We start from the raw sequence: 25,424 nt of genomic DNA, 5'->3' as shown, positions 1-25,424 counted from the left end.
CGGATCAGGCTTGAAGAGAGCGTATCAATAAAGATCCAACACGTTAGACGTTTCAGGTGATTGCACATAGTTCCAGGTTGCATGGAAGCCTTTTTGTGTACAACTGTATGTGCAAAGGCCCCCTACTTTCAGGAGGGGGTAATAAGTGCACACGGCATGAAGTTGAGGCTCTTCAGCACAGCCCCTCTTGTGCATTGGATAAGTAAAACACCTGAATAGGACTATTGGCACACAGGGCTGATACTGTAATACATGTATTCTCCCAGGATGATGGCCGATCACATGGGCTATGGCTCACCTGTCATCTGAAGGCAGGAAATGCACCCAAAGTTGAATGAAGTAGGTGTGGCTTGGTCCTCCTCAACCCTACTTGGGAGTAAAATGCCCAAATAGTGCTATTGGCACATAGGACCAGGAAAGTCACTGTTGGGTGCTGATTAGGTAGTAATGATGTGACAAAGGCTGCAATCCTATGCACACTTTTTGGAGAGTAGTTTACATTGAACTTTAGTTGGGTCTTAGTCTCCCAACTAAACAAGAACAGGCTATACACTTGGTCTGGTTCACAGTGTTTCTCAGCCTGTGGGTCTCCAGATGTTGTTGGACTACAACTCCCATCATTCGTAGCCAGCATGACCAGGTTGTTGTAGTCCAACAACATCTGGAGACCCATAGGTTGAGAACCACTGTGCTAGACTGAATGTTAAATACAGGTGTCCAATAATTTAATCAGCTGATAGGTACTAAACTTCTGCATAGTCCAAAACAATGGTGTGTCTGCATCCAATATTTGTATAGGGCTTCTGATCTAGCAGCAGAACCTGTGCGTGGAAGCCTCCTCCATATGCCCAGTTCTCTGTGCAGTAGCATACATCAGAACAACAATGCCTAGTAATAGTGTTAGTTCATATTTGACAGGGCAGCTATGTAGACATCGAAATAGTTACAGTTGTGCACCCCTATGCTTAACAGGAGAATGGTCTTCCATTTTGATAAGCTACCATTTGGAAGAACTAGATGATTGAGACAAATCCTTTGAAAATCATGCTGCCCAGTAGATCAGCATGAACATCCGTTATATAATACTTCAGAGTTGCTAGTTTTGTTTTGCATCTCACGATTCCTTCAGAATAGGCCACAATTATCCCCATTTTACAGATGGAGAACTAAGGTAGAAGGGTAATGAATTTCCCATGTACTTCATGATGAAATCGTGGTAGAGACAGGACCTGAACAGAGTTCATATGGTTCAAGCCCAACACTCTACCCTTGGGCACATGTTAACTAGAGTAAAGTGAAGTGCACCTTAAAGGGCTTTTAATTATGTTCATAGTGCATTTTAGAACTGGACACTAATATGCTTCCCTCCTTTGCTTTTTTAAAGAAAAGTAATAAACGAATGAATTTTATTACAATGCCATCGGTAAAAGCTGGTGATTCATATGATTAAAACATTATTTAATGCACAGTCTTTTATCTTTCCTCTTAGAAGTCTAGAAAGAAAGCAGTAGATAGTTCCAGCAACAGTGAAAGTGATTCTGGCTCCTCTTCAGACACCTCCAGCGAAGGCATTAGTAGCAGTGACTCAGATGATTTGGATGAAGATGAAGAGGAGGAAGAGGAGGAAGAGGAAGATCAAAGTGCTGAAGAAAGCGAAGAGGATGACTCTGATTCAGAGAGTGAAGCACAGCAGAAAAATAAGAACAAGGTGTGGTAAAGTTAAGAACTGCCTTATGTTACTGAATAGTCCTTTTTTTTTTTTACAGGCCAGTCTCTATATGGTTGACTGAGGAACTGGTTGGTGCAGAACCTATATTGGCAGCAGTTAAAGTTGCTGTTGTTTTGTCATGCAGGCATGGCAAAAACCATCAGATTTTCTCAGAATTTTTGAAACGTAATATGTATTAATTGAACTGGTTCACTGGCTGGAAGCTTTAAAAGAAAAGGGTGAGGAAGCTACTAACTAAAGGGACAGTAGCCCTGAAAAGCTTCCATTGTGCTTTGCCAAGCCAGTCAGAATATGCTGGCACTTCAGTTGTATTGTAAGAGAAAAACACCACAAAGCAAGTCTAAAAAGAGAAACATAGAAAACACTGGACTACCAGGCATTGGCAATGGCATCCTCTCTGTGCTTTGAACTAAATGGACGTATGTGTAAAAGCTAGGTATGGTAAAAGCTAGGTAGAGGCAACCACAATTATTTTTCCTCTTAAAAAGAAGCCTGTTTTTTTTAAAAAAAAAATAGTTCCTCAGCTGAAACAAGCCATCCTAACTGTGGCTGTTAATGGTTTACTAAAGGAGTAAAAAAGGTGTAAGATAGAACTAAGGCACCAGAGATTAGCTGCCCTGTAATCTATGAAGCAGCTAACCCCAGTGCCGTTTTATTTTATTGTAAACTGGGAAAATATAAAGTAGACATCAGACAAATGAATTAATCTGTGTCGCAAAGGTTGAGATGTCTTCTTGAGTGTTGCCATGGCTACTGGATTCTGTTTACAGCTGCTCTTTTCTTCACATAGCAGTTAACGCCGTCCAGTAACCAGTAACCAGAATGCAAACCCCAGGGTTCCGTTAGGTTGATAGTATAGCATACATTCAAAAGTAACTGAATTTTCAAAGCTCTCTTTCCCAGCCAAACCTTAGCTTCACATAGTGAAAGGACCTTACAGGAAATAAGCTGAAGAAGATATACTGTAAGGTTATTTTAAGTTTATTACACCGTAAAGAAGTTGTACGTCTTGGGTGTGTGGGTGTGGGTGTGTGCGCGTGTGTGCGCATGCTTTGTAGATGTTTGTTTGTTCTATGTGTGTGTATGTGTGTGTGTGTGTGTGCGCGCACGCACGCACATAAATATTTATTTTCTGTTTCACTATGTTTCCAGTACCTCACTTTTCTACATATTGTTTCCAGTGTGGTGTAGTGGTTAAGAGCAGTGGACTCTTAATCTGGTGAACTGGGTTTGTGTCTCCACTCCTCCACATGCAGCTGCTGGGTGACCTTGAGCTAGTCACACTTCTCTGAAGTCTCTCAGCCCCACTCACCTCACAGAGTGTTTGTTGTGGGGGAGGAAGGGAAAGGAGAATGTTAGCCGCTTTGAGACTCCTTTGGGTAGTGATAAAGCGGGATATCAAATCCAAACTCTTCTTCTTCTTCCAATGCAGCTAAGGAGAAATCAAGATACACGTTTTCTGTATTTGCAGGTGCTAATGCATAGCGGACCAGACATGAAAGCCGATGGACAAAAATCCCAGGAAAAGCCCCAGGAAAAGAGAACACACCAGCCAATACCTCTTGTGTCTGATAGCCAGACTCACCCGTCATTCCAGTCCCAGCAGAAGCAGCCTCAGGTTTTGTCACAGCAGCTTCCCTTTATTTTCCAAAGCTCTCAGGCAAAGGAGGAATCTGTGAACAAACACACAAGCGTAATACAGTCTACGGGATTGGTGCCCAATGTGAACCCTTTGTCTTTGGTAAATCAAGCCAAAAAGGAAACTTTCTTAAAACTTATAGTTCCTTCTCCTGATCTACTCAAGGCAGGGAATAAAAATACCTCTGAAGAACCTAGCCCATTGACCATTGATGTAAGATCAAACCGGGTGAGAATATATAAGTTTTCTTTGTACGCTTTCTGTACTCTGTGGAAGGGTTCATATTCCATTAATATCATGATTGTTGTTGTGTTGTTTTTTATTTTTTAAAAAATATGTTGGAATCCATAAAAATCTAAGGTGATCTTTTAGTAGCACATAGTGGAAGGTTTAAACACTATTGCTTTTTAAAACTATACATTATAAAGAGTTTAAGGTTTCCAGTGCAATCCTTTACTCAGCAGTAAAACGCCATTGAATACAATACTCCCAGGTAAGTGTGTTCAGGAATGCAGCTTTAATGGTATAACATTAGAATTTTAAAACAATATTTTGGAAATTGTGTTATGTTCATCTGCAATACCTGCTTCTCAGAATCAGTAGCTGAAAATTCTTCCTGTAGATAGTAAGAATTCAGTCTAGAAATGTCAGCCACTGTGATGCAGTGCTTAGAGTGCTCAGCTGAGTCTGAGGAGGCCCAGTTTCAAATCCCTGGTTCAGCCATGGAGCTTACAGGGTGACCTAGGGCAAGTCACCATATTTCATCTGTAACCTACCTCACAGGGTTGTTGAGAGTACAAAATGAGACGAGTGACGAGAACCACGTACACTGCCTTGAGCTCCTTAGAGAACAGGGAGAATATAAATGCAACAAATATCCTGACACATGATTTACAGCATTTTCCAGAGCTGATGCTGTTGCTCCAGTGGTGGAGGAACTTGCACCATGCTTGTCCAAAGGTTTGTGTGTGTGCTCATCTGCCATTACAGAGAGAGATTGAACGTCTCTCTCTTTAAATGAGACTCACAAGCAAGGCAAAAGAAAGCCCAGGTTCCTTTCTTACTGGCTTATTGGAATGTCCTAAACCTCTGTTAGATCTGTAGACTGTAGTCCTTTGGAAAAATAGATGGAGCAAAAATGAACATGTGCTACCAACCTTGGAAAATTTAAGAGGAGCACAATGCCAAGGTACTTATCTTACAAAATCTTTACAAATCGGTCTTCAGGAAGACAGTTGAAGTGACATTTCATTTTTCTTCATGCCTTCTCAGAGTATTGGTGGATTCTTGCTTTTTTGAACACTATGCTGTCATGTACAAGTGTGAAAGCTTTCAGAAAAACCTGAATGGAATATGAAGGTGGAGCTTTTGTGATCCATTCATGACATGCTTGCAATGAAAGACTGGGATGTTGGATATGCAGATTCTGTTTAGGAATCTCAGTGCCTAAACACTGATGGATTGAAATTGAAAATTCGCTCCATTAGAAAAGTCTAACCTAAATTTTTGCCCTTGGTTTCTTAGTTTGGGTTACATAGTGGACATTTTTTTATAATACATTCATAATTCTGCCATGGCAATCCTGTATGATTACTCATTTTATATTTTCAGTAATTATTACTTTTTTCAGCAGAAGGTATGGTATTCTCATTACCCTTGAAATAGCATGCTTAAGGTATAGTGATAACAACTTGCATGAATGTAAAAAGAGTTTGATACATAACAGCCAAGCACTAGTTGCCTATTGATAGACCCTTGTTTTCCTTTGGTTTTTAAAATGGACACATTTATAAAATGCCTCACAAGTTTTTTCAGAGAGCATGAAAGTGTATCTTAACAGTGTACTTACTGATAGCTCATGCTGTCTGTTTCACTGCTACAGTACAATCCTCAATTACTAGGTTCTGGTTTTTTGCTGTTATATGCAGATGTATTTGGAACTAGGCTTTAGATATCACTTGTGGTTTTCATTTGGTGTACAGTCACATGGGTTATATTTGACAAGAAGGGTTTGAATGGGCAGGTTTATGGGAAAGCTGGGAAGATGGAAACAAATGCTTCTAAACAATGAAAGCCTGCTTTATGCCTTTCTTCTCCAACCCTAAGACTTATGTTAACACCCCATTCCTGAGTCCTTTTTACTCAGATGTAAGCACCACACCTTAACCCTTCTTTCATAACAAATCTTCGTAACTCCTTTTCTCTTATCAGGTAAATGTCTCAGAGACTAGAATCTTCCATCGTTAACTGTTGGAATACCTTCTGACTCTCCATTCTGCAGTTTTAGTAGTGACTGTTGAGAATGACAAAGAATGTATTCTGTACCTGCAAAATTCTTAGTGAGTCACAGCTCTCAATGAGTCAGTCTTAATTAAGGCAACCTGCCTCACTTAGGAAGTTCAAAGCAGCTTCCTTGCCCACACAGATTTATATCTTATCTGCCTGCCTTTTGGAAGCGAAAGTTTCAGAGCCCATCTGCTAAACCCATTGCTTACGGCATTTAGCTATATATTTTGTTATCTTTTGTGCTTCTGCAGGAACAGTACAAGCAGACATTCCCAGCACAGTTGAAGAAACACCACGAATCATCTAGGAACCTGAAGAAGGTTATCGCAGCAGTATCAAGTCCAAAGCCAACCAGTTCTCCACCAGCCCATCAAAAACACACCTCTTTAGAAAACAACCATTCTAATCCTTTCTTGACCAATGCACTTTTAGGTAATCATCAGCCCAATGGAGTGATTCAGAGCGTCATTCAGGAAGCTCCTCTGGCACTTACCACCAAATCCAAATCTCAGCCCAAGGTTAATGAAAACGTATCTACTTCCAGCAGCTTAACCTTTTCCTCACCAGTAAATTTAAGCACGGGTGGGAAAAAGACACCAAGCAACCGGACACCTGTTATGTCTTCTACCTCTCCTGTATTACCTGGCCCAGCAAAGGAAAAGGCAGTCAGCAATAATACAATGACAGCAGTGAAAACACAACACAACCACCCTTCCACAAAATCATTGGTTGAACAATTCAGAGGAACTGATTCAGACATTCTTAGCAGTAAAGATTCTGAGGATTCAAATGATGAGGATGATGACGACGACGAGGACGATGAGGATGATGAGGATGAAGACGAGGAAGATGAGGATTCTGATGATAGTCAATCAGGTTTATTTAATTTAAAGAAACTCTTTTCATGTCTTTAGCCTTCTAAAGGCACCCTTGCCCTCCTGCAAATGCTATAAGGTTAATTATTGTCGCCTGGTTTCTATATGGAAATTATAATCTTGGAATGAGAATTATGAAAACATTAACTGATGAGCCAGCTCAACTGCTAACTTATTCAAAACATTGATTTACCTGGCTAATTCAAAATGTTATTGATGCTGCTTTAGGAGAGATGACTTTTCAAGTTAGGAGATAGTGAAGAGACAGAGCCATGTAGCTGGGGTGAAACATAGTGGATAACTGCTCAGATGCATGGAGGTTTCTTACTAGTGCGAAGCCTTGAAAACGGTATGGGAAGATGAGTGAGGAGGGTCCGAAGGACTAGTTTAAATAGTTTAGGCTGTAGTCCTATGCATGCTTGTCTAGGAGTAAGCCCTATTGAACACAGTGGGCTTAAGTGGAAACAACTAGGATTGGGGTGTTAGTGCTCCAAATAAGGTTTCCCTAATGGTAAGTTTTACTAGGTGTTATACTATGGTTATAATGGACATTTCCCCCCAATGCAGTTGCATAGTATGCAGCTCTGTACACCCAAGAAGGAGCCAGCATTTTAATTAAGAACTATGTAGCCAAGCCAAAACCATCTTAGATAAAATGCATCTTAATTTTTTTTGCCTAATATGGTAAGAGAAGAGCTGGCATGTTTTGCACTAACCAGTGGTGGCTTCCAGTTGTTAAGCCTTTAGCAGACCAGCACAACTTGTGAATGACCAAGCCACATGCTGCCTACCTACCAGACATGTATGGTAGCCTATGCAAAGTCCAAGAAGCTTCTAAAAGAACAGCAGAGGGGTCTAGTCAAGCATTCAGTAGGCTACAATGTGTGGCTGGTGGAGCTGTGTTTGGCTTGCTAGGTCATAAGTTGGACAAGCCAGGAAAGGTCTTCTTTGGGTTGCCAAAGTCTTAAGTACTTTCAGTAGAAGGGTGGTGACAGTGAATTGCAAAGGAAGAAGGTGATTATATATCTGAGTCAGGATGTGAAACCAATAAATGGGTCTGAAACATACATCACATTCAATTGGTTGTTCCCTGCACTAAATAGTTCAGAATGCCTGTCCCCCCCACCCCCACCCCCAGTCTCAATGAATGCTGGAATAAGGATATATCAATTTCTTGTAATTCATTGTCTTCTCCATTTCCCCCAAAGAATCTGATAGTAATTCGGAAGGGTCTGATACTGAAGGATCTGAAGATGATGAGGAAGAAGATGATAAAGAACCCGATGAATCAGAGACTGATACGGAAGGAGAGAAGTCTTCGATTAAATTGAACAAAACGGCATCCTCTGCCAAAAGCTCTTCCATCAGTCTTGCAGCTTGCTCGACACCACTTAATATCCAAGCAGCAAAGACACCGAGTTCTGCTCCAGCCGCATTATGCCCCGAGTCTCCCTCACCAGCTTTTGTGGGCACGCCTTCTCCTGGGCTTTCCTCAAGTACCCACAGCGGTATTGCAGTTTATTTTATATAACAAAATCCCTATCTATATCAGAGAGGTGCTTTTTATTGAAATCTAGAAGGGTTCACACCTGTTGAGCCCAGCCTTCCGCAACCTAGTAGTACCTTCCAGATGTTGTTGGACACCCAATTCCCATCAGCCCCAGCCAGCATTGCCACGTTAGAGCACCAGGTTGCGGAAGGCTGGTTTAGCACTTTTTAGAATCTGGCCTTGCTTCAATTGAATTCTTGCATTTCATCACTACTTAAGATTGTATATTCTGATACAAAGATGAATCTCTGTACTGGGGAAAGAGTGATCTTCATCATGTGTGAATTGCAGAGTGTTGATTTCACCCCAGATAGATATAGTGGGAAATTGATACAAACCATGACTGCCAATGACTCAGTACTCCCCTTTCTCCCTCAGTGATTTCCCTGTTCTCCTTGTAGGCTGCCAGGCTTGGCTGTACTTATTCCATATTATCCTCTTCCTTTCCATCCCAAGACTCAAGAGAAGAGAAGAGAAGCATCAACTGAGTCTGAATTGGTTCTGCTCTTTGGTAGAGCATTGCAAATTAAGACTTGGATACTGTATTTACCTAAGGGCTTGGACAGTGTTGGGGATTCTCCAACTCTGGATCCACATGACAAACTTTTAAACAACCCAGGGAATGTTTCACTGTAGAAACAGTGCAGTACCATTACATCATCCCCAGGAGTTGCCTGCTTCTGAAACACAAATGGGGCTGTTTCTTTAATAGCTTGATAGGCATTGATACTGTGCCTGATTCACTTCTGCAAAACATGGTAATGGCCACTGACTTGGATAGCTTTAAAAGAGGATTTGACAAATTCATTTTTACCTGGAGATACCAGGATTTGGGGTTGAACCTGTTACCACTGAGCCATATAAATTCCTATGAAAGGTGGGCATTGGTTAAGGGATTGCTGCATGACACGTTGATCCTCAAAGTATGTGAAGGAAAATTCCACTTAACTGTATTAATATAAGCAAGTGTGCTTATTGGTTCTCCTTCATTCTACTAAAACGAAGTTCATTCAGGTTGTAAAAGGGAGCTGTAAATAAATAGTTTAGTACATTGCCATCCTGTTTCTAGACACAAATAATCACTGTGTGCACAACAACATCAATGTGTGCCTTACAAAGCTTTCATCTTCTCTCTCTTCCCCTAAAAACAGTGTGCACAGAGCACAGAGAATGTCAGGCTCCTTTTAGGGGGGGAAATAAAAATGGAGATTCTGCTGGGTTAGTAATAAGCTCCCCAGAACCGTGGTAGTAAGGACATTCTTCCTTGTGTTTATCAGATCCCCGCCCTCCCAGTTTCTCATTTATCTGCTTTTTTACCTACCAATCCCCCACTCCTTTTTGAATCTTGGTGTGTGTGTGTAAAAATCAGATTAAAAAGGGAAAGTCATTAAACAGGAAAATGTCTTTACCAGGCTGGGACACAAATCTGTAAAGTGTGCCCACTGAATGAAAAGAAGTTCCATGGAAATCAATTGAGATGCTCTGTGTCATGTGATGCTCTGCTTTGTAACATCAGCAGTTCAACAAGCTGCAGGCACCCTGGGTTGTACTGGGGACATTATCTAGAAACAGGGTTTCTTTTATTTCACTTAAACATGCTAACATAAGTGATTTCAGGACTGGGGTGTTGATCTATAGTTTGGTTGACAGTTGTTCCTAAATCTGTTGATTTCTTAAATTCTCTGGGTAAGAATAGACTCTAGCAATTGTTAGCAAATTGTGTTCTGCTCATTTCTTGCATTTTTTGCAAGACACGGGTTGCAAGGAAAAAGCAAGTAAAGGGGTATAGTCAGCCTCTGCTGATTTGTTCTTTTTGTTAAAAAAATAGCAGAACATATTGCAGAACAAATAGCAGAACAATTACAGTTGTAATTTGGGTTTGCTGTGTTCTAAAATTAATCCATTAAATTCTATTTAAGGTACTTCAAAAAGGCGCAGAGTCACAGATGAGCGAGAACTGCGCATTCCTCTGGAGTATGGGTATGTAAGATACAATTTTGAATTAAACTTGTGAAACCAGTTTCTTGTAATGTAGTAACATTCCTAAAGGTAGTTATTTTGCAATTTGTTTGGACCATGATGAGTTGTTATTAACACTGAAGACAAAAGTACCCTGGCAAATGCAAGTTCCCAGGCCCATATTTTCCACAGTTACATGAAGGAAGAGGCACGTGTGAGAATTTGTGGGTAGTAAGGGACTTAACCCAAACCCACATATCATCTCCTGAAACCCCTTTTTCTCTCTAGCTCATTTGTCACTTTTGGAGTCTGAACTGGGAAATGATTCAAAGCAGCCTGCTGGACTATTTAAATTGAGATTATGGGCATTGGAACAGTTAAGCCACTTCCCTCTGGCTGATGCACCTCTGCAAGTCTCCCTGCTCCCCCATTTATAATAATAATAATAACAATAATAATAATAATATCTTTATTGTCATTGCCCCCTCTCAGGGACAACGAAATTACTTTGCCTTTTGTTGGGTTTCATATGTTTTCTTTGCAATGTTCAGTTCTGAATCTTCACCAAGAAGCTGAGATCTCGTACTGTATTAAGAATCAGACCCAAACCCCACAAATCACACAATATGTTCCAGGAGTGAGGGGGGAGGTACAATTGCTCATACATAATTTGCTGAAGAGGTGAATTTCCCCCCAGAGAGTCATAAAGCTTCCTGTGATGCTTTGTGCTTTGCATTGTCCATCCCTTTTTGTTTCTCTGGGGGGCTTGCCAAGTTTGGGATGGGTTCCAGTAACTAAATTATTGGCAAGACTGCTGTAGAAGTAGAGCATCCGCTATTTTTCAAGCCTTCATTCTACTTACTGACATTCACCATTGCTTGCATCTTGCCTACATCTTTCTTTGTACTGCAGTCACTAGGTAACGAACTGCATACAATTTTTTCAGAGGCTTCTCTCTTGTGCTACGTCTCACTAGGCCCTGGCTAAGGATCAGTTTCCAACACCTCAGCTTTCTTTGCATCCTACAACTGAAATCTGAAACACCAGTTCACATTGTACTCTTTCCTTACATTGAAACTTTCCTGATCTGCTTCAGCTGTTCAGTTTTCACACACACTCTTTTCAGTAAGCTGCACTGTAGCAGTTGTTTGCCCTCAAGGGGGAACTTTTGGCCTTTGGGTGACTGCAGGGGCACGTTTTTCCTGGTGCTTAATTTTCTGCGTGCTACAATATGCCTAGCTCTGTTTAATAGCCCATGTGACTTGGGGAGTCATAGAATCATAGACTTTTAGAGTTGGAAGGGACCCTGAGGGCCCTGCAATGCAGGAATTCCGCCCACAGCCATCCCTGGGTGGCCTCAAACCACCAGCCTTCTGGTTGACAGCCAGACACACTGACCTATTGTGCCACAGGCTCTCTGACCTTCCTGCTACTGTAAGTCACCTAGCCCAATGCCATTAACTCTGACCAGCAGTGACTCTTCCTTGTCTTTCTCAGGCAAACCACTTGAGATTATTTCAACAGGAAAAGCTAAACTAGGGTAGCCAATTTGGTGCCATCCAGATATTGTCAGACTCCAGTTCCCACCAGCCTTAGTCAGCATGGCCACTGGTCAGGAATAATGGAAGTTGTTGTGCGTTCTTAGATTCCAACTTTGTTCTTCAGTTTACAAATATTATGACGATCACCATCACAGCTTATTGGCAAACTGGGAACCTGGTTTACTTAGGAACGTAGGAGGCTGCCTTATACTGAATTAGACCATTGATCCAGCTAGCTCAGTATTGTTTCATCTGAGTGGCAAAGGCTCTACAGGGTTTGAGACAGAGGCCTCTCCCTGTTGTACCTGGAGATGCCAGGAATTGAACCCAATACCTTCTGAATACAAGACAGATGCTCTGCCACTTAGCTACAGTACACCTCTAAGTGGATATATTACCCAGAAGTAAGTGTGATTTAACTCCGTGACTCTTACTCTCAGGAAGTTGTGCACATAGCATTACTGCTGTGCATTCCAACTCTATGCATGTTTGGGACTTCCTCCCAACATATGTGTTGCTATAATGCTGTGCCTCTTTAAATTTATATATATATATATATATATTTTATTGTAGCTGGCAAAGAGAAACAAGAATAAGGAACTTCGGTGGCCGCCTTCAAGGGGAAGTAGCATATTATGCACCATGTGGCAAGAAGCTAAGGCAGTACCCTGAAGTAGTAAAGGTATATTTTAAACGTTATGCTTTCTGGTTCTTATTAAGCATGCACATAATTATTTAAATGAACTTTTTCCTCCACTAAAGTTCCTTGATACAAAATGGCCCATGATGCGAGGCTAATGTACCTTAAACCTGCCTCTAAACTGACCTCATGTAAATTTGTATCCCCTTGCCAGAATATGCACCAAAAAACCCCACACATTTGATTTCACTCTAACATTAGCTTGTACATCAAAGCTGGGTTGTAATGACTTAAAACCTGAAGTGGAAAAATATGTGATTTTTTCAGTATCTCAGCAGAAATGGAATAATGGATATCTCAAGGGACAATTTCAGCTTCAGTGCAAAAATAGGAGTGGGTGACTTCTATGAAGCCAGAGATGGACCGCAGGTATCCGCTTTTTAAAAAAGTAAAGTCTTTGATCCAAGGCGTAGTATCATAAATCTTAAGTGAAATATTTTTTTTACTACACTCTGGAGCATTGCTATTGTTAGCTGGTTCATTCTTGCAGTCATGTGTGTGACTTTATGATAGTAGTTGTGAATGACTGAGCACCTGACGCCTGGAAAGTGCTGGAAAAACCTTCACAATTCATTATCACCTTGCCAGGTGCTCAGCATCTTGCAGAATTAAATTAGGAAACTGCAGTCATCTAGATATCATTGACCTTTGAGGTTGAGTATATATTCCAGTACTCGAATTACAAGTCCACACTCCCTCCTTTGCCTTTTAGGTAGGCCCTCTTTTCAGAAGGCCATACAGTATATGGGAAGCATGATTCTGCTAAAACTGGGAGGAGTCAGGGGTGGGGCTTATACATTTCATTTAAGAATGTCTCCTCTTTTCTCTGTAATTTGAGCACTGGTATATCAGTTTAAATGCTTCTGAGATCAACCTTGTTATTTTATATATGTGATAACTGTAAGTAGCTGTGTTCACATACACATGTTTTTTCTTTAGCTGTCTCTGTGGTGTTGGCTAAAATATAGAATTAAACATAGAGTTGTTTGTTCAGTGTGGAGAATGTATGATGAATTCTGTAAAGTCTACATAAATAAGACTGGGGAGGGGACAATAAAGCCCAGGGAGGATATGATAAATGTGTGTTTTTAAGGACATTTTTTGTGCGTGTGTTTCATCTGTGAGACACTGTTCTCTGTTTTAGCTAACGTGCAGCATGATCCTTTGCAGGTTAATTTGGAAATTAAGTCCCACAGAGTTCAATGAGGCTTACTCTCAGGTGCAAATACACCGGATTGTAGTTCTAAGGATTTGCGTGTGTCCTCCCCCTTTCTGTCTTACCTTATTTGGACTTCTCTAATGGGAACCTTTTCTTAACCTAAATGTGCCTTTGTGTACCCTATACTTTGTCTTACATCACTTACTACTTGCATAATTGAGTACATAACTTCTTTCTGTGTAGTGGGCAGTATTTCATTCCTTATAGTGTGGGAATATGGGGTCTGTATATGGTCTCCCCCTTTTTTTAAGGCAAGTTTCCCACAGGTACAACTAAGTGTGTGCAGATACCTGCCAAGTGCTCCCAAGTACTACCCTGAACTATTGGAGCAATTTGCTCATGGCTCTAGCCTACTATACCCTCCCCACATAGGGCACATCCTACAAAGCCAGGTGTTGCCAAAACAAAACAAAACAAAACAGGAAATGGTGCAGAACCACACACTTGGGAAATGACACTGTCTTGGTTTTTGTCCAGTAGGTGAAGGAGAATTGAACAATACGGCTTCCCCTGCTAGCACTCAGTTCTTTAAGTGGTCAGTAGAGCATAGCTGTACATGTAAGTCATTGCAGATATTGGGGCTAGTTCACATAAACAGCCGATGAGGAGGCAAACCTGTTTCTTGACAACTTCAGACTACAGATTGGGGCTCACTTGACTGACGTTTGTCTATTCAAAAACCTCTCTACTGATATAAAGCCAACATGTCAGGGGAAAAGCCTGGCTAGAGAATATCTCCTTGACATGCAGTTTTATTTTGTGGAGGGGTTTTATTGTTTGTTTGTTTTTTACAGTGAGGAATGTTCACGGAACAAGTTTGCCACCTCATCTGCTGTTTTAAGAGAACAAGGCCTCAGGGTATAGCTGTACTGCTGCAGCTATAGCAGTCATTCTATTTCCTTAATGAGGAACTTTAATTCTGGGAGCGAGGCTATAGATTTTGACAGCAAATTCACATAATCCCCACCAACTACAGTTCCCAGGATTCTGCACAGAAAGCCATTACATTAAAATTACCAAGTTACCCTGAGGTTGGGTTTCCCCCTTGTTTTTACTGCCATGGATTCACCCAGGCAGCCATGGAGATTATAGCAGTGTATAATATTTGCAGTTGGTTAATATTTTGTAAAATCACAGGAATATCTCAGAACAACAATTCCTAATTCTCCTTCGGTAAAACTATGGCAGTTAAAATTGGGGTGAAGAAGGATAATAGATCATGGTTTAGTCAGCTTGGCTTATAGATTGCAGTCTGGATATGTTAGTGTACTGTTGGACCAGTTGACAAGTTTCTCTTTACAAATTACTCACCATGTACTTTTTCAATTAATTCCTTCAACATTTCTTGCCAAACTCCTATGCATTATGAGTCTGAGTCTCTTCTTGAAATCAAAATAAACTCAGTATTCTGTCTCCTAGGATGCATGGCCGCAGTGTTATTAGACACACCCCAAATTATTAGCTATCCTTGTGCAGGGTTCCCTGCATTGAAAGGAGTTGTGCGTAGAGTACTTTGCCTTCTGAAATGCTCCCCTAACAACTCTGTGTTATTGGACATTGGAAAGAGTTCTGCGCTAATAAATGTTACGTGTGCAAGGGGATGTGAGGGTTCCAGGTAATCTTTCTTCCAGTTTTGATTAGTAGAAACGGTTTCACACCAAAAATAAAATATGTTAGATGTCTCCATTGAAATGCCATTACCATACAAGCACATGTACTGAAAACCAGGAGGACTATTCTATCAAATTGCTTTTAGATTTCTTCTCAAGGAGACTCTGGCTGTCTAGTTCTTGGTACATCATTGGTTAGATTTTGCCAGACGCACATTTAGATCGATTCCAGCCAGGCAAGCAAGATCAGCCTTCTGTTTATTCAGGGTGATAGCTCTGAATTCATGACCCTTGTTTTCACTTTGGGTGGAGGCAGGAGCCATTTAAGAACCCTGGAAAATATGAGAACAGGTGCATTAGAGTTAGAATGGCGCAATACAGAATATGAACTTTGGAAAACACTAAATGAAGGTAAGTAACTCTTCAGTGTTAGGGAACTTTTTATTGTAATGTGTGTGCATTAATGAGAAGTGCAACGTGCTTCATTCAAAATAGCAGCTTATTATTTTTTTCTACAGTGTTTGCTAGCATAAATGTGCTTGTTGTACATGCTTTCATATATGTCTATATATGTGTGACTTCTACAAGCCCCAGCTGGTATTGCAAGCCGCATTTGTTACTGTGTGTGATGGGATTACTGAACCACTGCTCTTCGTCACCAGTAAACTCTTGGTAATCTATCCTTGTTCCCAGTTACATGTGAGTTACCATGCTTAATTTTAAAGCACACAAATTAACTTTGGAACGATGGACTCTGATGTAATTAACTTCAAATCAAAGGTATGCAAGATATTACCCCTTTTGTCCTAATTTTACTTTTACCAGCGTTTGGTTTCTTTGGTCAATTTGTATGCTTCAAAATATTGAATATGAGATTATGCAATAACTGAACTCAAGTCAGGAAATGAGAACTGTGTGTGGAAGCAGAATTCTACACGTGCAGCTGGTGCACAGCACAATCCTATATGTATCTTACTCGGAAGCATCAGCCCCATTGAGTTCAACCTGTTGCAGTACCAGGTGCTCATCCACACTGCAATGCTCATCTGAGCCTCATTGGGTTGGAGGTGTGTTCTTGGTACAGGGAGGGATCGAATGAATGAGCAAGTATAAATTTAGCCTGTTGTTGTTACAGTTTACTTATCCAAATACAGAAGTCTTGTAAGGCTCCCTTTCTTTAGAAGGGAGCTTGGTAGCTGGCAGATTGTGTTCTTGGTTGTAAGGTTAACAGTGATAAATTAATTGTGGCCATATGGTTTGTTTGTTTAATCATTTTAAAAGGCAATGGAAACTAGATGTCTAGTCTAGCCTTTTCCTAGGCATGTTAGTTTTCTATGCACAGAGATCTTCTTCTTTTGTGTGTGTGTGGGGGGGAGTTTCCAGTCCTGTAAGCCTTCCTCTGCAGTCTGAAGTGTCACAGCACAGACATAGAAATACTGGAAGCTGTTTTAGACTGAGACAGATGCATTGGTCAATCTGGCTCAGTACTGCCCACACTGACTGGCAGCAGCTCTCCAGGGTTTCAGGTAGTGGACATTGCCAACCCTATCTGAAGATGGTATGGATTGAGACAGGAACCTTCTGCATGCAAAGCAGTTGGTCTACTTGTGAGCTACGGTCCTTTGGTTTATCCCCTCAGTGAGAACTGGGTTATGAGGAAACCATGAGATACACAGTTCAGAAGAGATCAGACTTCTGTGCTGTTTTAGATAAAGAAACACAATACTAGGCTTCTCTTGTGTAAATTAAATGCAAGCTGTTCCTAAACTAAAGGCTGTGTTTGAAAGCTACAGGAATTTAGGATATGGAGGGTTCAGATGCCACATGGTGAAATGTAAGCAAATGGAATCATTCTCAGCAGAAATCCTGAGGTTTCCACAGAATGAGATAGTGAGAAGAAGGGATTAAAATAAATTGAAAATTTCAGATCAGTTAAAAATGTTTTTTTTTAATGGTAGGTAGAAACTGATTTCCATAGATGAACATAACATGTTTCTGAGAAGACTGTAAGGCAATAATGAGTTTCAGTGTGAATTGATTGTAAGAATGTCCCAAGTACAAATTATCAAAGATAGTTTCATCATGCTGACCAAAGAATTTGAGACTTCGTTTTTAGCAAACATGTTTGCCTTTTGTCTCAGTGTACCCTTCCAAATGGAATAATTAGACAAAACAGAGCAAAGACAATGCAACAGTGATGTGTAAGCAACAGCTAATCGCTTTCATTAAATACTCATTACTGCCAAGTAATTTCATTTGGAAACAAGCTATTCAGAACTTCACGAATGAACTTAAATAAGAGTAAAAGGATGCGAAGGGGCTTGAGATATATGCTGAATCAGGTTTATACTCCAATGCTAGCTGTGGGGCCTTTAAATGTATATAAGTGTTGCTGGCAGGACAGCAGCTAATTCCCCAGAAAAGACCCTGGTTTGCCTACAGAGTTTTGCTGGCAAAGATGTACCGTACCTACTTCCTGACAGTGTTCCACTGGTGGGAGTGAGGGTGATGAGTGGATCACAAGACCCCTCATCCCCCAGGACACCCTTAAAAACAGCCAAGAGATACAGCTGCTATGGAATGGGGAAAAACAACAATACTTTTCACTTTCATTGGTGTCAATGGGAGAGAAGTGGAGAGCACGGCAACTTCCATGCGGGGTGGAGTGGGGAGAAAATTCTAGGCCGCAATTAAAGCCTAAATTGATTAATCTGCCAGTTTGATCAGTTCAAGCTTGCAGCTCTCACACAGATATATAGACATATGCTTCGGTGTGCATTTTTACATGTCAGCTGAGTGCACATTTTTGTTGTTGTCCATTTTGCGTTTATAATGACTCCCTGTGAAATATATTAATTACAAAGGGGATGCAGTGGTGTTTGCTGAAAGAAGAGGAAGTCCTTCCTCGTATCAGAGCTATGGAAGGACGTAGAGGGCGGCCACCGAATCCAGAGAGACAGCGCGCGAAAGAGGAATCGAAAATGAGGCGTCGCAAAGGTCGACCTCCAAATGTTGGTAGCACTGAGTTTCTTGACAACACAGATGCTAAGCTGTTAAGAAAGTTACAGGCCCAAGGTAAGGACTTTATTATAACTTCTCCCAACGCGTAGTAAAAGGTACCTGCAGACAATTCATATTCAATAAGCAAAGAAGCCTTTCGGTTTATGTACTGTGTTAAGGACTTTCCATGTTCACTCAAGCTCCAAAATACTCATTTGAAATGTCCCAATTTTGGGGCTCTCTACTGGCCTGTGTTAGTCTTCCCATTTGGTGGCCAGCAGGAGGTCGGGAGAACTGGGAGAGCTGGGCAGAGGGATACCTCCACTTAATCCAGCCCCCTACTCCCCTACAGGCTGTCATAAGAAGTTTTAGGATTCCCCTGCCCGACAAGCTTCCTGCCTGTGTTATCAGTAACACATCCACAAAAGGTTTTATCTGTTTGTTTAAGAGTTTGTCATTTTCATACTATCAGCAAATAAGAACAGAATATATTACTACTTCCAGAACAAGGGAGAATTCTGATTAGTCAAAATTATAAAATATTTGGCTTCATCAGAAACAAATTATATACAAAGGGTGGTATTAAACTGAGGTTTACTCAGAGTAGAACCATTAAAATTAGTGGAGCTAACTTTATTAATCTTAGTGGGTCTATTCTGAGGGAAGCATGGTTAAATGCCACCCAAGGTCAAAGGAGGATAGGATACAATTAATTGTTCCTTCAGTCCTGTTTCTTGGCAAGTACTTGGCATATGTCCCTGGTAATATGTATGGATTTTAATAAATACCTGTGGAGGTTTTGTTTTCGTTTGCTATTACGGTATGTATTTTTGTGTGATCTTTTGATGAAGGGTAGTATAGAATTTTAATTTATTATCATTTAAAAAAATTATTATTATTAGTAGTAGTAATATGTAAATGAAATTCACATATACTTTCCTGATTTAGGGTGGCCATGATGTAAAAATCAATTCAAATGTTGGCCTTGGGGGAAACAATTCTCTTTTTTTATAGATGAAGTGTGTCTCTCTGTGTGTCACCTGATAAAGGCCCTATGCTGTCATTTAATCAAGAGTCATGTTTTTATCTCTGTGACAAAATTGCTATTATAAATTATTCTAGCATTATGACTGTTTCCTACACTGTTATTGGTTCAGCCATTTTTATTATTATTTTTCTGGTACACATTCCGATCCTAAATAAATTCCCATTTGCAGTATTCCTATGGTGAATACATGATTCAGTAAACATGCTTAAAATTCCTCCCTACCTATGCTTCTGTTTATATTTTTAAAACAATGTGAGCTGTAGGCTCCTGTCTTTTCTTCCACATTCCACTTCCTTTTTTTAAAAAAAAAATATTTTTTGTTTTGTTTTGTTTTGTTTTACAGTTTCAATTAAACATGTTACAAACTTTAAAATATCCATTGACTTCCCTTCTCCTCTTTCCATGGTCCATTTTGCATATCTTACATCCCTGCATATTTTACAATAACCATTCCAATCGGTTTTCCACTATTACATCCATCAGCCACTTCCTTGTAACTTGGCTTACACACACATACACACATTTTGGATTGTGTGTATATCCAATTTACCTAATTATAAAGCATTTAGTTCTGCAATCTGGAAGGCTTTGTCATGTATGACACTGTTTGAGCTTGCAAAACTCCAGGTTACCAATACATTATTTCTCAAAAGACTTCCCAGTCTTGTTTCATCTAGTGTCATAAAGAGTAACTCCCTAAATGTTCAGGGATGCCAGAAACTGGTCATCCAATAATTTACTTGGGGAAATTGATGACACACACACACATAGGTATTGCATATGACCAAGGTGTAAATGCACCTCTTACACAGTGTGCACATCTATTCAGCAGAATCTTCTTGAAAGCTTGCTATCCCTGGCACAAAACCTTACTTAGGACAATGATAATGAAAAACTAACCCTTTAGAGATAATTGACTCCTCAGGGGAGAGGGGCAGTAGCAAGCAGAATATTTGGCAGTCTAGAAGACTACAAAACTACTTACTTCCCAATATAATGCTCTCTACTGCCTTGTCATTACCTCAGCTGAGAGAATTTCTGTGGATAGGTTCCAAAGAATGGAAAGAACTTTACCTTCATTCTGGGGGTGGGGGCAGGAAATGGTTGTCATCAGTATTTGTGCTGCTTGTATATTTACATAAGTGCCTCGGAATGTGGTGAACACCACAGAGCTGAGTTCAAGCTCATAACACTTACGGAAGGAGGATAATTATCCCAGTCTTTGGCACATGCTTTAGAGGACATGCCAACCTTCTGAATAGTCTCGTTTCAATGGCTCCTGATTCCATAAACCAGCACATTTGTATAGATTCCAAAGTAGGTGCCTCTGTGACATAACTATTCTGCCAGTAATTCTAGTCTTGTTTTTTGTAAGATAACTTGTTGTGTACATTGTGCTGTGCTGTGTATAAATATTTCATGTGTAATTGTAGTTTTTGCAACTCTCCCTTCACAATTGTTGCTTTTATTCCCCCCACCCCAAGCCCAGCAGTTCTAGTAGGAGCAACAGGGCAGAAACCTCTAGTGTGGGTGAAGGGGAAAGGTTAACTCCTGTTGCTACTAGAAAACCTTGTGAGATGTCCATGGAAGCAAGGGACATATCTCAGCTTGCAGCAACATGCTATTCAGTTACTGACTGAATAGCTAGCCTTCCTTGTAGCGTAGGCAGCTGGCTAATGCACAGTTGCATACTTGCATGGTGTTGGTTGAGATTCCCACTGCCTTCGCTACCTTTTCTGTATGTAAAATGTAAAGGGACCCCTGACCATTAGGTCCAGTCGTGGCCAACTCTGGGGTTGCGGCGCTCATCTCAATTTATTGGCCGAGGGAGCCGGCGTACAGCTTCTGGGTCATGTGGCCAGCATGACTAAGCCGCTTCTGGCGAACCAGAGCAGCGCACGGAAATGCCGTTTACCTTCCCGCCAGAGCGGTACCTATTTATCTACTTGCACTTGACGTGCTTTCGAACTGCTAGGTTGGCAGGAGCAGGGACCAGGCAACAGGAGCTCACCCCATCACGGGGATTCGAACCACCGACCTTCTGATCGGCAAGCCCTAGGCTCTGTGGTTTAGAACACAGCGCCACCCGTGTATGTAGTTTCTGGTAAATACAGGAATTTGGCCGTCCCTGTTGTGTCCCTGAAGTGGCAGCTAATGGTTGCTAGCAATGAACTGCTCTACCAGCCTCTGCTGGGTGGAAAGGCTCCTATCAGGTACAGCACATGCTGTGGTTGCCATCCATCTGAGAAATCCCAGACACGTCCTCTTTTGGGGGTCCTACATGCCCACCTGGGAGGAATTTTGCATTTTAGGTACATTTCTAATAGCAGGGATGGGGAAACCTGTGTTGATGTTGCTGAACTGCAACTCTCATCATCCTGCCTGTTGGCCACGCTGGCTGAAGCAGCTAAGGCTGCTAGAAATTGGAAGCCAACGAAATCTAGAGGGCCATAAGGTCCCTGCTGCTGTTTCAGAATCATTTTTTTTAATGTGGTGATTAAGAATCCACTGTTTATGCAAGCTGAATTTCAGCCTCTGCATTCTGATAAATTCCCTCATTGAGCTTTAAATGGGAAGGAGGCACTTCCACATAAAAAGAATCCCCTCATTGATCTTTTAGCATCTGAGATGACAGTCATTAATATTGTAATACTTTTTCATTTGCCCACCCTGCTCCCTAAAAAGGGAATTGCATGATGCCTTGAGGTGTGTGTGTATATGCATATATACCCACAGAGACACACACACTTTTACACCTAATCCTCTTCCTTCAAGATACACTGAGGTATTAACAACACAAAAGTTCTTTGAATGAAATCATGGGGTAAGGAAATCCTCAAATCAGACACTTCTAGGCTAAATGCACACAAAGCAAACACAGACTTCTTCCTTATTTTCTTTGATCCATGTAAGATTGACCTTGTGTTAATAAGAAATATTTATTGTACCCTTAGTATATTTTTTATTATTTTTTTCCTCTTTGTGTTTCAGAAATTGCTAGGCAAGCAGCGCAAATCAAGCTTTTGAGAAAACTTCAGAAGCAAGAACAGGCCCGAGCTGCCAAAGAAGCAAAAAAACAGCAAGGTAAGTACTAAACTTCTAAGAACCTTGCAGACTCTCGCAGATGAATTTTTGAATCCATAGATATTAGTTTTCCATTATTCTGCACTTATTTACTGCTGACATTTTTTTCTTTCTTTCTCACTCACAGCTATTATGGCTGCAGAAGAAAAAAGAAAGCAAAAAGAGCAGATAAAAATAATGAAACAGCAGGTAATTTATGCCTTTCAGGTTTCAACCGTAAGCGTTACCAGATACGTTATACTGATGGCATGTATGTGTTTAAGCAGGACTGTGAGCTGAAAACCTAGCCTGTTCTGCTTCTCTGTCCTTTGGTAGCTTGATGAACTATAAATTTTAAAAAGACTCACACACAGCTTAATATGAAGAAACCTGCTGGTTCTGTTTTTCAAACATGGATATACATCACCTGCTGATGGATGTTTACAGATCAAGTTGATGTTAAAGGGCAAGGGGAGCAGAAATGGTCAAAAATGTTGGCAGCCATGTTTAAAGGCTTTTCTTGCTAAATATATTTGGTAATGGATCATATGACAAACTCATTAGAATCTGAAGGTCTGGTCTGGGATTTCTTCTTTAACTGTAAGTTAGCTGTGACAAAAGACTGAATCACTCTGGTTGTATCTGACAGAAGGCACGAGCAAGCTAATAAACCATTAAGCAAACTGCAATGTCAGACAAAGCATGAATGATACTTTTACCGTGTTCGTTCCATCGAGTTTGATCTGAGAGACCTTTCCAGTTTCACCCTGATCTTAAACACATTATGTTAAATTTATTTTTTTTGTAAGTAGTAGTAGTATTAGATTCTGGTCTTCATTTATGTCGCTGTTATTAACAGCAATTTACAGTTAGCACCTTAAGGTTGTGAAATAGGTTGTACAGTTTTTAACAGGAATCCTCACACTGGACCTGGGCAGTATGAAGGCACAATATACCATGAATGTGAAATGAGGAAATTTACAGCCCAGTTCTGTGCATGCCAACTCAGAAGTTAGTCTTGTGGAAGTCAATAGGCTGTATTGTCCATAAATGAACATATACACACTTACCTGGGAATACGCCTCACTGAACTCAGTGGGATTTTTTCTGAGTAGGCATACACAGGATTGAATTATATATTTGTCTTTATAAGATGCTTGCTATAAATGCATAATATATTTCAACAATTCTCTCAGGTAGTTGATTTCCATTTGCATGCAACAGATTGGGAAGTAAAACTACGGGAAATGTTATGATAAATTTCAGTAATCCATTCTAGGATAATTAAACAAAATGGGGCTGCTCATTAAAACAGTATTTCAGACTGCAATAATATATGCAAGTAAGCCCCACTGAGCAGAAGCATATAGGATTCAATGGTTAATATGCTATAAAATAAAACATAAAAACAACAACAACAAATTATTTAAATACATTAGTAGCAGGTGACCAGCTAGGGAGGCAGTTGGACCTTCATATGACAAGGGATTAAAGGTGTGCTAAAGGGGAATGAGGAGATTGCAGATAAGCTAAATGAATTGTTTGCATCTGTTATCACAGCAGAAGATATAGGTCAGACCCCACTGCCTGAACTAACTTTTTTCAGGGAGTTTGATGAACTGAGACAGATAGTGATGACAAGAGATGAAGTTCTAGGCCCCAGGGTTTTCTGGAGGGACCACGACATGACAAGTGGATGTCTGGATGAGCCCTTTGAGATATTTAACACCACATTGTCACCACAAGTGCCTGAAAATCCCTAACCAGCTGGAGCAAAAAGGTCATCCTTTGCACCCTTCATGTCGCAGGTGTATGGCCCTTGCCATTGCACTGCTAGTTCAAAGCACATTAAATCAAGCCTGGCTTATCTAGTGAAGCCTGACAGAATGTGGTATGTTGTCGCATCCTGGAAACAGGATTGGATGGGTGGGCTGTAGAGGATATGATCCGTTATTACTGCTGCTTAAAATAAATGAAAGCTTTTTTTCTCGTAGGAAAAGATTAAGAGAATTCAGCAAATCAGAATTGAAAAAGAACTTCGGGCTCAGCAAATATTAGAGGTATAACCAGTTCTTTTAGTGGAATATGCAAGGAAGAGTCTGTTAGAGGAATTCATCAAGTGTTGTATCAGAGTGTCACACTGTCTGTCATTAAAAAAATAATAATAATCCCAATCCATCCTTAACTATGGCTCTAAACCTGCAAATTCTTAAGTCTGGCACATCAGTAAAACCATTTGATCATGCAAATTTTAGGGAAGTGCATGTGTCCTGGATATCCATGGGAGTAGTAGCTATGTTTGACCCAAAACAGCAAAGCATTCTGCAGCACATAAAAGACGAACAAGTTCAAGACTTGGGTTCATTTTGTCATGTGCACCAAATTCATTTTACATCTGATGAATTGGACTTCAGTAATAAACACATTAGTGTATAAGTGCTCTTTGGGATTCTTCTGGAGCGTGAGATGTACCTAAAACACTGTGGGTTGAATCCAGAATTTCTGTGAGCAGGACTCTGCAGGTGGGATGCTCCTGCTGGAGAAAGGGTTGGGGGGGGGGGAGAGAGATTATCAGAGATTCTGCCTTCTCTCTGCAGCTCCTTGTGTCTTCTGAAAAATTTTCTGGAGCTTTGAGGGAGGGGGTGCAGAGGAGGAGGAAGAATTGGTGAAAATCATCTTTTTTCCTTGCTCTAGCAGGAGCCTCCACGGGATTGCAGCCCCATCTGCAAACGGAAGAATCCCTTTGCAGAACATAAACTCTGGACCCAACTCTATAGGTGTTCAATAAGTTAAAATGCAAAGACAGAAAAGAGAAATAAAAAGATTTGATTGAATTATCAGAACAAGCAACAAGGATTAAGAAAGCACCTTTGAAGCTGACATTTGAACAGCATGTCTCTAATCTTAAAAAGTGTGCATGTTTATACTTTCAAAGGATTTGTTAGTCTCTGTTTTGTAAACAGTTGGTTTGTATAATGTATCCATGCCATGTATAAAGTATGTCAGAGGGAATTTAAATTTAAGATTTCTATTTCAAATCTCAGTTTCTGATCTGTCTGGCAACAGATTTCTTTTTATTCTTAGTTGTCATGCTAGTTCTTTAATACATTAAGCAGGGAGTAATGTTCTGATAATGTGCCAGTAAGCAGTTCCTTACCCCTGGCTTTAATTAAGCTCTCAAAATTATGTCTACAGATTAGGTATAT

General features: G+C 40.5%; 1 protein-coding gene across 14 annotated transcripts in view; it reads left to right on the top strand.

Annotated features, from left to right (window-relative positions):
- BAZ2B (bromodomain adjacent to zinc finger domain 2B) overlaps nt 1-25,424 on the top strand; it is a 183,416-nt gene that overhangs the window by 121,353 nt on the left and 36,639 nt on the right. For 10 of the 14 annotated variants that reach the window (XM_081870115.1, XM_081870106.1, XM_081870118.1 and 7 more), the window contains 11 exons: nt 1,490-1,708; nt 3,201-3,596; nt 5,906-6,530; nt 7,738-8,037; nt 9,998-10,058; nt 12,152-12,260; nt 12,546-12,647; nt 17,972-18,182; nt 22,147-22,239; nt 22,367-22,428; nt 24,213-24,278. In XM_081870115.1, coding sequence (XP_081726241.1) covers nt 1,490-1,708; nt 3,201-3,596; nt 5,906-6,530; nt 7,738-8,037; nt 9,998-10,058; nt 12,152-12,260; nt 12,546-12,647; nt 17,972-18,182; nt 22,147-22,239; nt 22,367-22,428; nt 24,213-24,278 — 2,244 coding nt within the window. Of the gene's footprint in view, nt 1-1,489; nt 1,709-2,532; nt 2,694-3,200; nt 3,597-5,905; nt 6,531-7,737; nt 8,038-9,997; nt 10,059-12,151; nt 12,261-12,545; nt 12,648-17,971; nt 18,183-22,146; nt 22,240-22,366; nt 22,429-24,212; nt 24,279-25,424 lie in introns of those variants that run through there. The other 4 variants (XM_081870110.1, XM_081870107.1, XM_081870111.1 and 1 more) reach the window with 2 other exon arrangements.

This window comes from Podarcis erhardii (genome assembly GCF_964252035.2).
Source record: "Podarcis erhardii genome assembly, chromosome: 1".
NCBI lineage: Eukaryota > Metazoa > Chordata > Lepidosauria > Squamata > Lacertidae > Podarcis > Podarcis erhardii.
Note: the sequence above shows the minus strand (reverse complement) of the source record. Positions and strands in the feature narration are given on the sequence as shown.